The sequence below is a fragment of the Electrona antarctica genome, assembly GCF_951216825.1.
Source record: "Electrona antarctica genome assembly, chromosome: 8".
In the NCBI taxonomy this organism is placed as follows: domain Eukaryota; kingdom Metazoa; phylum Chordata; class Actinopteri; order Myctophiformes; family Myctophidae; genus Electrona; species Electrona antarctica.
Window position 1 is genome coordinate 56,243,558 of NC_136789.1, and position 13,829 is coordinate 56,257,386.

The 13,829-nt window shown below is 41.9% G+C and overlaps 1 protein-coding gene across 1 annotated transcript in view; it reads right to left on the reverse strand.

Moving 5' to 3' along the window:
* Positions 1–13,829, reverse strand: part of ttc3 (tetratricopeptide repeat domain 3) — a 64,432-nt gene that overhangs the window by 40,162 nt on the left and 10,441 nt on the right. The window contains exons 6-11 of the mRNA XM_079508491.1: positions 12,879–12,932; positions 7,258–7,387; positions 5,615–5,700; positions 3,809–3,903; positions 1,837–1,899; positions 1,361–1,415 (exon numbers count right to left, since the gene is read on the reverse strand). Of these exons, the coding sequence (XP_079364617.1) occupies positions 1,361–1,415; positions 1,837–1,899; positions 3,809–3,903; positions 5,615–5,700; positions 7,258–7,387; positions 12,879–12,932 (483 nt within the window). The remainder of the gene's footprint in view (positions 1–1,360; positions 1,416–1,836; positions 1,900–3,808; positions 3,904–5,614; positions 5,701–7,257; positions 7,388–12,878; positions 12,933–13,829) is intronic.

The following is a 13,829-nucleotide window of genomic DNA, read 5'->3' on the forward strand; positions in this document are numbered from 1 at the left end:
GCATGTGAACCATATAGGCTAACATACATTTCTGATCTTATATCAGGAACCATACAGACCAGACTCGGCTCACCTGGGATTGGAAAGGTCTGCTTTCCGGAACAAACTCCCAGAAAACTGCAGGTCTGCTGCCACTCTTTGTTTCTTATAAAAATCACAACTAAAAAGACCTTTCCGTTTGCCGCTGCCGTCGAGTTATTTTTCTTTCTCTTCTGCACTGTAATTTTACGTTACGTTTACTCGTTTTGTTTTATGCAAATATGCATCTCATCTCATCAATTTCAGTTTCGTTTGCTTGATGTTCTGTGTGAAGCTCAATGAATAGCGTGGTTGTTGTCTTGTTGAAATGTGCCAAACAAATAAAGTCGCCTTAACCCATTCTGGACGGGAACCCTTTTTGGTGTTTTAACTAAGCATTATGTTATACTTTAGCTATTGAAAAAGAGGCCTAAAGTCAGGCCTAAATGGGTTAAACATCTATTCTGCATTACTTAATTTACAAGAAGAATGTGGGATTTTATTTTTGTTTCTGATCAACGATTTTTCAAAAATAGCAGATCTGCTATTTTTCAATAGCTAAAGTACAACATAATGCTTAAAACACCAAAAGGGATTCCCGCCCCAACATGGGTTAAAACACGGCAGGCTAGTGAGCACCAGTGCAGCTATATCAAATGAATAACGGGTTGTGTTAGATTTCGCTGTGTCAAAGTGCAAGCATAGATAGTCAACAGTATTGTCAATAGACACTGACGCACTCATTATTCATGCAATTAGCAGACTACACTTTAACCTTGCAGATAGGCTATTATCACTTGCTTTACTTTTTTTTTATGAAAAAGGGGGAATAGTAAGTAATGGGAATATATAGAATTTTAAGTGGTTAAATTGTCTGGACATTTACTTTATTTTTTTATCTTACACCAATAATGGCATGGCCAAAAGAGGGACTTATGCGTGTCTGTGGGTTTTATGAACATTGAACCAATGAAAAGTGTTGATAAGAGCTTGTGACTAAATAATAACTACAATGGATTTATCAGCGTTTCTTTCCATTTCCAGAAAAGCAACCGCCCACCGACGTTGGCGATTTTCAACTCAAATCTAACAGCCTGGAGCGATGCTGTGGGACAATCAGGGCTGGGCTACTATGCATGTATGACATTGTGTCCTGTCTTATAGGTTTTGATGAATTGAGGACACCAATGGAAAGAAGCCGAAGGGGCTTCCATCTTCTTAGCATACCTCGTGTTGTACTGTATTGTATTGTACCCGTCCTTGCAAACTGTTAATAAAGTATTCATCCGATCAATCAATCAATGCATTACTTCAGGTGCTGCTTATTACAAGAAATAAATACCTTTGCCCACAGCGGCATTATCAAAGTGGCCCGTTTTCCATCACCAACGGCTTTTCTGCAAAGATACAAAAGTAAAAAAAAAAAGAAAAAAAAAAGGTCATTTATGCATTTAGTTATCACATTGTGAGAACACAGATACAAGTTGAAAGTTGTGCTTTGCCTACTGTAGTGAGCACGTACAGTCACTAACATCAATTATACTGTAGTTTTAGAGACCAGGATTACTGCATGTTTTTGTGAGGGTACCTACCCTAGGGGACACGGGGAGAACATGCAAACTCCACACGGAAAGGCCCTTTCGCCAACCCCGCCTTCGGGCACTGATGACGCGGAGGAGGGAACACGCCGCCAGTGCCCACAGCGTCCCGGGCGGGGATCGAACCCAGGACCTTCCAGCTGTGAGGCGACAGCACTACAGACTGTGCCACCGTGCCCTAATTATACTGTATATCATGTGAATCAAAAGTGGTACTTACAGATATTTCTCACAGCGGATATAGCACAGGGCTCTGTTCCCATAAATAACGTGGTTTTCAGGGCTACAAAAAAAAGAAAAGAAAAGAGAAGAACAGATCAGCTCGTGAAGACTAGATTGTAATTCCAAAAGACAGAATGTGCCTGCACTACACTGCCTTAAAGCGTGTAATGTTGGCAGGGAATCGGCCTGGGTCGTGGCTCAGTGGTCCAGGCACCTTGGCTGGTAATCCAGCCTGACAGTGTGCCGCGGGTTCGACTCCCGATCCCGACGGCCTTTACTGCATGTCTTCCCCCCCCCCCCCCCCCATCTCTCCCCATTTCCTGTCAGCCTACTGTCTGTCCCTCCATGAAAAAAATATAAAATAAAGGCGAAAGCCACAAAAACATTAAAAAAAAGAAGAAGAAATGTTGGCAGGGAATAAACACAGGAGATCCCGAATGGAGAGGGGCGGGGCCACAACCAAATTCCTGATTAACCCATTTTCGGGCGTGAACCCCTTTTGGTGTTAGCATTATGTTATGCTTTAGCCATTGAAAAATAGAAGATCTACAAGCTCATAGCGCGCCACCGAGTGGCGCGCTACGAGCTTGTAGGTCTGCTATTTTTGAAAAATAGAAGAACGACTGACATAGAAACATAGCTTTTTCAGAAAACTGTCAGGATGTAGAAGACATTTTTAGAATCTGATCTCAGGTCAAAATGGGTTAACATGAACAAAGGAGGTTGTGACGTGACCCCGGGGGGGGGGGGGGGGGGGGGGGGGTCATGTCACAACCTTGTATGTCACTTGATTGTGACATTACAAGTTGTTTTCACAAGCATAATGAGAGCAGGGGAGTTGATGTCCCTCTCTGACGGACCTTCAGACCTGACGGGAGACTGAAGATTCCCGTTCCTCCAGATACTTGTAATAATTCTTTTTTAACAGGCGTCCCTGTTTTGGGGCCAGTGTTGCCAGATTTTGCAAGAGAAATAAGCAATGTAATACATCAAGACCATCACAATCTGTGTGACTCTTTTATATACACTGTACTTTTTTACGTTTTTTTATTTTTGACATTCCATGATAAGCATTAGTTTTAAATAATAAATAAGTGCACTTTTAAAAAAACAAGCCCCAAAGAAACGCAACCACCAATTTTTACAAGCAACTTTACAGCAAAAGTAGCCCAAAGTCGCTTTTAATAGGGGGACACACTAGTGTTCATGTGGTCAGACGAGACGAATCACTTTGAGAAGGCACCATCTCAAACAGATTAGGATTAGAATTCCACGAGCTCTGCCGATGAATTGAACATGGTGGACCCTCTTGTAAACAAGTGTAATGCCTAATTGGGTCGTCCACTCACAGTTAACAGTCTTTGTATTGAGTTTGTGCTTGAAATGTACTGTAATTCTGCAAACTGTTAATAAATATTCCAATCAATCAATCGACACAGTGATCGTCGTACAGGGCTGCATTGCCTCGCGGTTGAGGTCGGTGCAGCTGCCACACCAGGCAGTGAAGCACTTGTAGGTCTGTTATTTTAGAAAAAGCGTGAAAATGTGGTGCGAATCTTTGAATATATATTCTCTCAGAGCGAACGTTCTTAACCCATTTTGGGCGGGAACCCCTTTTGGTTTTTTAAACATTAGGTTATAATTTAGCTATTGAAAAATAGCAGATCTACAAGCTCATAGCGCGCCACCGAGTGGCACGCTACGAGCTTGTAGGTCTGCTATTTGTGAAAAATCGTGAAAATATTTTTTGAGGTCAGGCCTAAATGGGTTAACTCAAAACGTTGCATCTGGAGGGTCCCTGGAACGACATAATTTTCAGATAGGGGGGTCGGCGGCCAAATTCTGGGGGTCTTTGACATGCAAAAAGGTTGAGAACCACGAACATGGAAACATGAGTTTTTGAAGAAAACCGTCAGGATTTAGAAGAGATTTGTAGAATCGTCCTCAGGTCAAAATGGGCTAAGACTCACTGATATCGGATGGCTTTGGAGTAACACTTCACTGCAGCCTCGTAGTTCTTCTCCGTGAAGTGCTCGTTCCCTTTAATCCTCATCACATCACTTTTCTGAGGAGCACAAACCAAACGTCATTTACTCTCAACATGGAAAACTGGCAGATTGTTATTATTGTCTTTACAGGTGCAATGTCACAGTGTGTCATTGTTAATTCCGTCGACTAAAACTATGACGAAAAATGTTCGTCGACTGCCTTTTTTTTTATGTCGAAAACTATATAAAAACAAAAAGGTATTATATAAAAACAAAGCTATTACGACCAAAACTAAGACTAAATATGCTGACAATTCCGTCAACAAATTAAAAACTAGACTAAAATGTTAGGGAGGGACTAGTGGAGAAGAGACCCAGTAGAACTAAAAGACAGTTTAGTCATAAAAGTCATTTTATGTTTGGTTGCCCTCTGAAAATAGCAGACCTACAAGCTCACAACGTGTTGCAGATCGGCTATTTTCAGCATGCAACCAAGTGTAAAAGTCTGGCATTACGATGCCATAAAGGCACCGCCAACATGTATTTTTAGTCGACAAAGCCAACTGTAGATTTAGTCCACTACAATCTAGTGTACAAATCGTAATGTACAAATGGAACCTAACGGGTCCATTTGTACACCATAAGGGTTAAATTAACAGTGATTTTACAATATAAATTGGGGTTCCAGAGATAGAAATGCCATCAAATGGGTGTCCATAGCCTAATGCATGTCAAACTTGGGGACCTTGAAATTAAAATGGTTGAGAATCACTGCTAGAGCTGTAAAAAAGATGGGGGTCCCTGACATAGCTTTTCAAATGGGGGGTCTGCGGGATAATACAAGTCAATTTGGGGGTCCTTGACATTACATTACATTACATTACAGTCATTTAGCAGACGCTTTTATCCAAAGCGACTTACAAAAGGTTTGAGAAAAGGTTTGAGAACCACTGGTCTACACATTGTGTGAAGGTCTGAGGAAGAGCTTCGGCTCGACGAAAGCGCTATGAGCTTGTAGATCTGCTATTTTTCAATAGCTAAATTATAACGTAATGTTTAAAAAAACAAAATGGGTTAAGAACGTTCGCTCAGATAATATATATTCAAAGATTTGGGCCACATTTTCACGATTTTTCAAAAATAGCAGACCTACAAGTTCATAGTGCGGCACTCGGTGCCGCGCTATGAACTTGTAGATCTGCTATTTTTCAATAGCTAAAGTTTAATGATATGGGAGCAGAACACTGTTGTTTTTGGCAGCACATTTTGAGTTTAGTTTTAGTCATAGTCTCTTCAAGAGCTTTCATTTAGTTCCAGTCACATTTTAGTCACCTGGAATGTTTTAGTGTTAGTCTAGTTTTAGTCGACTAAATATCATACGATTTTAGTCGACTAAATCTACAGTTGATTTAGTCGACTAACATGTATTTTGGCGGGCCTTGATGCCGTCGTAATGACTGTTTTTACACTTGCTGAAAATAGCCGATCTACAAGCTCCGATCTGTGAGCTTGTAGATCGGCTATTTTCAGCATGCAACCAACAATTGTAAAATGACTTATAGTGGATCTCTTGTCCACTAGTCCCTTCCTAACATTTTAGTCTAGTTTGTATTTGTTGACGACATTGTCAGTATATTTAGTCTTAGTTTTAGTCATCATGGGTTAGTTTTCATTTCGTTTTCGTCAGTGAAAAGAGGTAGCCGACGAACATTTTTCGTCATAGTTTTAGTCGACGAAAACAACGCTGGAAATGTGTGCGCGGGGAGTCTTCCATTTCTGTTCTCTGACCTCAACAGCCCATTTGTTTGGGGTGGCTTTCAGAGACACCATGGTCCCCTCTTTGTTCTCCCCCATGGCCTGCACATACTGCGCATCTGAAACGAGAGGAGACACACACACACCAGGCTGTACATTTGTTTCCAGTGTAACTACAATTATACCACAGGTCGTTTCGAGGAAGCAATCTGATTGGTTGAAACAGCCTTCTAGCCGTGGGTTAAACCAGCACCATTCACCACCTAATCAAAACAAATAATTCAGCTGCTCTGTTCTCCCAGAGCGCTAGCAAACTCTGTGGCTAGGCTAGCTAGTTTCTTGGGACATTTGTGGTCGTAGTGACTACAACTGTCATTAAAAAAATATATTCTTTCAGCGATTTTCTTAGTTTTAAGGGTAACTGTTGTCGTTCCTCACCGCATCCCTGTCGTGGCAATAATCACGTTAACCCACACCCTCTCGTGTAATATTGCTTAAGTAAGACACGGTGAACGCAGGAAGCGAACACAGCTGTTGTGTCTGACACACACACACACACACTTCTTTTTTTTAAGTTTTTTTTCTTCTTTTTTTTAAGTTTCTTTATTTATTTTTTTTAAGTTTTCTACTGTGTGTGTGTGTGTGTGATACAGCTGCGCCCTCTGGTGGCGGGTGGGTGGTGTTAGACAGACAGACATGTTCTGCTGGGTTACATAGTAAATGGCTCACTGGAGTTCGCAACAATGTAACTACCGTAACGAAGGTTTTCAAATAAATGTAGTAAAAGTAAAAGTACAATATTTGGATCCGAGATATAGTGGAGTAGAAGTAAAAGTATTGGGAATTGGAAATACTCAAGTAGTATAGTACAAATAGTACAAATAGTTAATGCCTCAAATTTATACTCTAGTACAGTAAATGTTACTTTCGACCACAGCTTTTTTATGGAAACACATTTCTCCTTATGAACAACAAAAATCACAATTATTTGAGGTAGTCCCAATACTTTTTGCAAAACATCTGAATATTTTCCATTCGTGAATTCATCTGTTGAAAGGAAAAAAAAGTCTACAAGTTTAAAACGGACACCGTTTTTGAATTATTTTGCATAATCATTTGTATAAAAGATAATAAGTATAATAAAATCATTACATGCATGTCCTATTTTGACCATGGTAAATTATTTTGATTACTGGTCATTGGAAGTCATACATTCTGACCTGTTCCAAGTTCTGTCGTACAAAGCCTGTACCACAAACATAAATTGCATTCTAATGTATACGTTCCAATGCCGAGTACGTGCGTGCGTGCGTGCGTGCGTGCGTGCGTGCGTGCGTGCGTGCGTGAAGAGGAGGACAATGATGCGAGCTGGTCTTACACATGGAATAAAGCAAAAGAAAATCTCAAGACTGAAAATGTAATGATGAAGATTTAGGTCGACCAGCTGAAGAAATCACAGATTTGAGGCATTAAGGTTGCTTTTATGACATTTCCGAAAACATTCGTGTTCCTGGAAGATGCTTCTTCCAGAAACACGCTGTGAGCTTGTAGAGCAGCTATTTTCGGTGTGCAGCAATGCTTTCACGGAAGCCTTGCGCTTGGGCTTCTATGGAATCCACCAAGGACTGAAATCAAGTCGTGGCGACTGAGAACTTGAATGAATCCCATGAACTTACACTCAGTGAAGAGGTGCTGCAGGACAGCGAAGCACAGCTGCTTGTGGCCCAGCTCCTGGACACGTGTGATGATGTCTTCGTCGGCGCGCTCCAGCCAGCACATGGCGTCCTCCAGGACCTCGGGAGCATTCTGCCGGGGGAGGGGGGGGGGGGGAGCGGGGGGGGGGGGGGGGGGGGAAGAGAAAAGCGCATGACTTCAGTTTAACCCATTCAGGACGGGAAGTGCTTTTGGCGATCTAAGCATTATGTTATACTTTAGCTATTGAAAAACAGCAGATTTGCTGCACTCGGTGCCGCGCTACGAGCTTGTAGGTCTGCAATTTTTTTTTAAATATCGTGAAAATGGGGCGCAAATCTTTGAATATATATATTCTTTCAGAGCGAACGTTTTTAACTCAAATCTTTGCTTCCGGGGGGGGTCCCTGGAACAACATATTTTTAGATGGGAGGTCGGCGGCCAAATACAGATAATTCTGGAGGTCCTTGACATGAAAAAGGTTGAGCACCACTGACATAGAAACATAGGTTTTTCAGAAACCTTTTAGAATTTAGAAGACATTTTTTAGAATAAGCCTATCTCACAGAATTTCCCCGCCCCCCTAAATACGCCCCATTTCGGGGTTAGTGGTGATAGCGTGACGTCACTCCATAGACGCTTCATGTTAACAGGGGTAATTTAAGAAGTCTACAACTTTTGTTTTCTCAAGGTAAGGTTTGTTCTATCTGTTCGACCTGATTTACCATCTTGTTTGCTTCATAATAATATTGGTCTGTCACATTTTTACATTAGAAAATGTACTTAGATTCTCCAGAGAAAAAAACGTGTAAATGCTCATGTTAAAGACACCACTATTTACCGGAAGTGGGCGTGGAAAGCGGGCTGTGAGATAGGCCTATCAGCCTCAGGTCTAAATGGGTTAAACCTCCTTCACACGACCTACCAAGTTCCAACCCCCCCCCCCCCCCCCCCCCCCCCCCCTTTGAGCCATTAAGCCACCGAGACCTGACTTAGACCAGATTCTACAAAAGGTCTTCTTAATCATGACAGTTTTCTGGAAAAACCTGACTTTCTATAGCCACTTTTACACGAGAACGGACGCCAGAGAAAACGGCAAAGTCCTGTGGCGTTCTCATTTTTTTATCGAGCCTTTACACGAAGGTGCACATCCCAGTCTCCGTACAGACTGGGATGTCTTCCTTCATGATGCAGATATCAACATAGCCACAGAGTCGATAACCGCTTACATCACCTTCTGTGTGGACTCAATAATACCCCAGCAAACCAGAACAAAATATCCAAACAATAAACCCTATAGAGCGTCGCAGTCCCGCCTCCTACCCTGGACCAGGAAATGATTCTCCGTTCATTTTCCTCATAGACATTTCAGAAAGTATTTATTTAAAGACGTTTACGCCGCGGACAAAGCCAACTCGAGTCGTGACAAATCATGACAACAAACACAATTTTTTGGGCCGAACAAATAATTAGAAAGAAGAAAAAAACGGCAGGTTACAACACTTGTTTTGTTGTTTTTCTTCTTTGTAATTATTTGTTTGGTCCAAAATATTGTTTGTGTTGTCATGAGTTGTCACGACTCGAGTTGGCTTTGTCCGCGGCGTAACCGTCTTTAAATAAATACTTTAAGAAATGTCTATGGGAAAAATGCATTGGGTTTCATTTCCTGGTCCATGGTAGGGGGCGGGACTGCGACGCTCTATATCACAAGGGGAATAAAGGACTGCATTAGGCGAAACAAGACAGCCTTTAGGACAGGGGACACAGCAGCTATGAGGGCTGCGGAAAAGGACCTCAATCAACAGCTGAGAGAATCCAGGAGGCAGCATAAAGAGCGTGCAGAGCAGCAGTTAGCTAACTCCAACATCAAGAGACTATGGGACTCTATTAGGAAAATGACAAAGATGGAACCCACTAAGAAGCCCATGGCTGCTCAGAATGAGAGTGCAAGGGCAAATGAGCTAAATGAGTTCTTCATGCGCTTTGAGACTGATACCGTCAGAGAATGCTGGGATGTATTAAATGCTCTACCATATAATGATGTCGGGATAACAATAGACCCAGGTTCTGTAACTACGGTGTTTAATCTATGCAGACCAACAAGGCAACAGGTCCGGATGGAATGTGTGCTGAGGAATTAACTCCTGCATGGCAGCGTCTATTTCAGCTATCCTTGGACACCTATACTGTGCCAGAAATCTGGAAAAAATCTATTATAGTTCCAGTCCCAAAGAAGCCCTGTCCACAAGAGAATAATGACTATCGGCCAGTAGCATTAACCTCCAATGTGGTCAAATCCCTGGAGAGAATCCTAACTGAGGAGCTCCGAAAGGAAACTGAGCGATCACTAGATCCACATCAATTTGCATATGCACGGAATCGGGGAACTAGTGATGCGATTTCCACACCAACACACCGTGTATTGAAGCACTTAGAGGGAGCAAAAACATATGCAAGACTTCTTTGTTGATTTTAGCTCAGCCTTTAACACAATCCATCCAGACATTCTTCTTCGTAAGTTATCTGAGATGAAGGTAAATCCAGTTTTGATTAGATGGTATTTCTCCTTTCTATCTAACAGGCCACAACAGGTGAGATTTAATTTGGCGCTCTCTGATAGAGCAGTAAGCAGTACAGGGGCCCCCCAGGGGACAGTTAGTTCCTCCCTTTTGTTTACCTTATACACAAATGACTGTCAGCTCACAGTCCAATCAGTGTGTAGTCAAGTTCTCTGACGACACTGTTATACTTAGTTTACTCACAAGTGAAGGTAACACCAGTAGCCATACAACTGGAGTGGACAGGTTTGTAACCTGGTGTGATGAACATCACTTACAAGTTAATGTAAGGAAAACTGAGGAGATTGTAGTGGATCCCAGGTCTATAGGTGACCACACCACGAGCACCATACATGGTCATGACATCAAACAGGTCACCTCCTATAAATATCTAGGAGTGCACATGGATTGTGATATAAGCTGGCACTCCCATGTGACAAGTATGTGTGCAAAAGTACACCAACGCCTTCATTTTCTCCGTAGGCTCAGACTTTTTGGTGTAAGTCGAAACATAATGCTGATCTTCTACAGAGCTAGTATAGAGTCTATTCTAAGGTATGGTATCACCAGTTGGTTTGGAAACCTAACTGTAAAATACAAATCTGAGATCCTTAGATTAGCCAAAATGGCAGGGAAGATCATGGGTATGTCCACACCTCCGATCACCCCCCAGGTCATCTTTGAGCAGGCCACCATTGGACAGGTTAAGAAAATTGTGTCTGACCCCTCCCATGTACTATACCCTGAGTATCGGCTAATGCCATCAGGTAGGAGGTACGAGGTCCATGCGTGCAAATATAATAGGTACAAGCATTCCTTTGTCCCTCTGTCAATCACACTCCTTAACGGAGTCCTTGCAGAGGGCAGACAGGGTAGGGGTCGAAGGTTATGAGGTGATGTTCTTCCTCTTTTGCACTAGGTATGTTGGTGTGTGGTTTTTTAATGTTGTACGGGTCACTGTGTGCCTTTGTTGTCTTGTATTGTATTGTATCTGTATGCTGCAGGGCGGGTCCTTGGGGTCCAAGACAAATGTCTCCCTTGGGAGACAAAATAAAGGAACCTTGAACCTTGAATGAAAGCGCTTTAATGTCCATGCCAGGTCGCTAGGTGGCACTGACGGACTGCCAGATAGACCATGTACAAGAACCACCACCACTATGACATTCTAGGAACTGCAAATATCGCCTACGGTTCTGCATCAATGTAATAAACATATCGTGTTGTGAACCCACATGAGCCATGATGTCACAAGTTTTGCGGATTCACCGTTTTGCCTGTTTACATGGAGATGGGAGGAAACAGCGTTTTCAAAGATTTCCACTCTGGAAGGTGTTTTCACTTTGTTGCGTTTCCACCCCCCGAAAACGCTATTCTCGTCTAAAGGGACCCCAGCAAACTTTATTTTGCCGTTTTCTATGAAGACCGTTCTCTTCTAAAAAGGGGCCTATATCAGTGGTTCTCCAACTGTTTGATGTCAAGGACCCCAAAAAAAAAAATATGTAATTGGCCGCCGACCCCCATCTGACAATTATGTCGTTCCAGCAAAAATATTAAAAGATTTGCACCCGTTTGTCATTTAAAAAATTAAAACTTTGCTTCTGGGGGTCCCTGAAACAACATATTTTCAGTTGGGGGTGCGGCGGCCAAATACATTTTTGGGGCCAGGCCCCTGACATGAAAACGTTTGAGCACCACTGATACAGAAACATGGGTTTTCAGAAAACCGTTAGGATTTAAGACTACGTGTAGAATCAGGTCCTCAGGTCTTAATGGGTTATGACTTGCTATTTTAATTTTTTTTAATAGTTAAGCAAACGCAAAAATCTAAAATTAAGTCAGACAGACTTTTTTTTTGCCACATGCAAATTGCAGTGTCCTTTTTAGTGATGGGAGATTAATCGGCCAACACATCGGTATCGGACGATATTGACCTTATTTTATTATATAATTTTGTTGGGGAAAAAAAGAAAAAAGCCTGAAAAATACTTTTGTGATTATCAGTGTTTTCTGGGAAGCTTTCAAAAGAGTCAACAAGTTGGAACATTTTTTAATTCAGAGTAAATTCAGAATGGCAAAATTAATATATTTTTGAATACAGAATGAGATCATATTGGTTATCGCTATCGGCCATAACAGCAATTCATTATATTGGATATCTATATTGGACAACATGTCTCATCGGTACATCCCTAGTCATTTTATATACCAATTAGTCATGGGGGGGCAGCCCATTAATTATCCCTGTAATGAATTCAATGCCAGAGCATTGCCACAAAGCTCTGGCAATGTCAACGATTTTGTGTAGTTAACTGTAAACTGGAAATTAAGCTACATTTTCCAGTCTCATAACTTAAGAATAATTTAGTTACATTGCATACTATGACATGAAAAAAGGGGGGGTTTTGAGTTGAGTGCTTACAGTGGAAAAATACCTTTATACAGGCTTTGTAAACCCCAAATTGTAAACCCCAAATTTGGATTTGGGGTTTACAAATAGTCTTTTATTTATTGTCCTGTACTGTGCATACATCCGTTACCATTATAGAAAAGTAGAATCTAAATAGAAGGAAACTGTATTTCATCGTGCATATATGTAAAGAAGGTGCAGTAAAAACATGCCCAGGCATGTTCTGGTGGTATGAGCATACCATATTAATGATCATTCTTCGTCCGTTTCTGTTGAAAAGCAGTGTTCTGGATTTTCAGCATACCAATAGACTGAATTCAAACACATTCGATTGATGAGCAGACTTTACAAATTAAAAAATATATAAAATCGGATAATTGGACCCAATCCAAACATTTAATGCAGAGGTCCTCAAACCATTTCATGTCAAGGACCCCAAAATGTTTACAGGTATTTGTTTGGGGGTGGCAGAGCCAATTGGAAAATGTTATGCCAGGCCGAGGGAACAACATAAGAGAAGATTTGTCAAAATTGTTTAAACTGTTCAAAACAGTTTATGTCGTCCGTCCCCCCCCCCCCGGAACCGCCTCAAAGACCCCTGGGACTTTGAGAACCGGTTAAATTAAGGGAACCAACTTACCAAGTTAAACTTGTTGCTTATGAAGACTGCATGCTTGGTTTGGTCCATGTTGTACTGGAACACACACAAAAACACTTTGATGAGCATTTCACAACAGCACAATATGTTCATAGAAACAGACAGCGAGATTAAGGGTGGACTGGAGAGTGTAGGATGTGTACTCAGATTAAGGGTGGACTGGAGAGTGTAGCATCATGTGTACTCAGATTAAGGGTGGACTGGAGAGTGTAGCATCATGTGTACTCAGATTAAGGGTGGACTGGAGAGTGTAGCATCATGTGTACTCAGATTAAGGGTGGACTGGAGAGTGTAGCATGTGTACTCAGATTAAGGGTGGACTGGAGAGTGTAGCATCATGTGTACTCAGATTAAGGGTGGACTGGAGAGTGTAGCATCATGTGTACTCAGATTAAGGGTGGACTGGAGAGTGTAGCATCATGTGTACTCAGATTAAGGGTGGACTGGAGAGTGTAGCATCATGTGTACTCAGATTAAGGGTGGACTGCAGAGTGTAGCATCATGTGTACTCATATTAAGGGTGGACTGGAGAGTGTAGCATCATGTGTACTCAGATTAAGGGTGGACTGCAGAGTGTAGCATCATGTGTACTCAGATTAAGGGTGGACTGAAGAGTGTAGCATCATGTGTACTCAGATTAAGGGTGGACTGGAGAGTGTAGCATCATGTGTACTCAGATTAAGGGTGGACTGGAGAGTGTATCATCATGTGTACTCAGATTAAGGGTGGACTGGAGAGTGTAGCATCATGTGTACTCAGATTAAGGGTGGACTGGAGAGTGTAGCATCATGTGTACTCAGATTAAGGGTGGACTGGAGAGTGTAGCATCATGTGTACTCAGATTAAGGGTGGACTGGAGAGTGTAGCATCATGTGTACTCAGATTAAGGGTGGACTGGAGAGTGTAGCATCATGTGTACTCGGATTAAGGGTG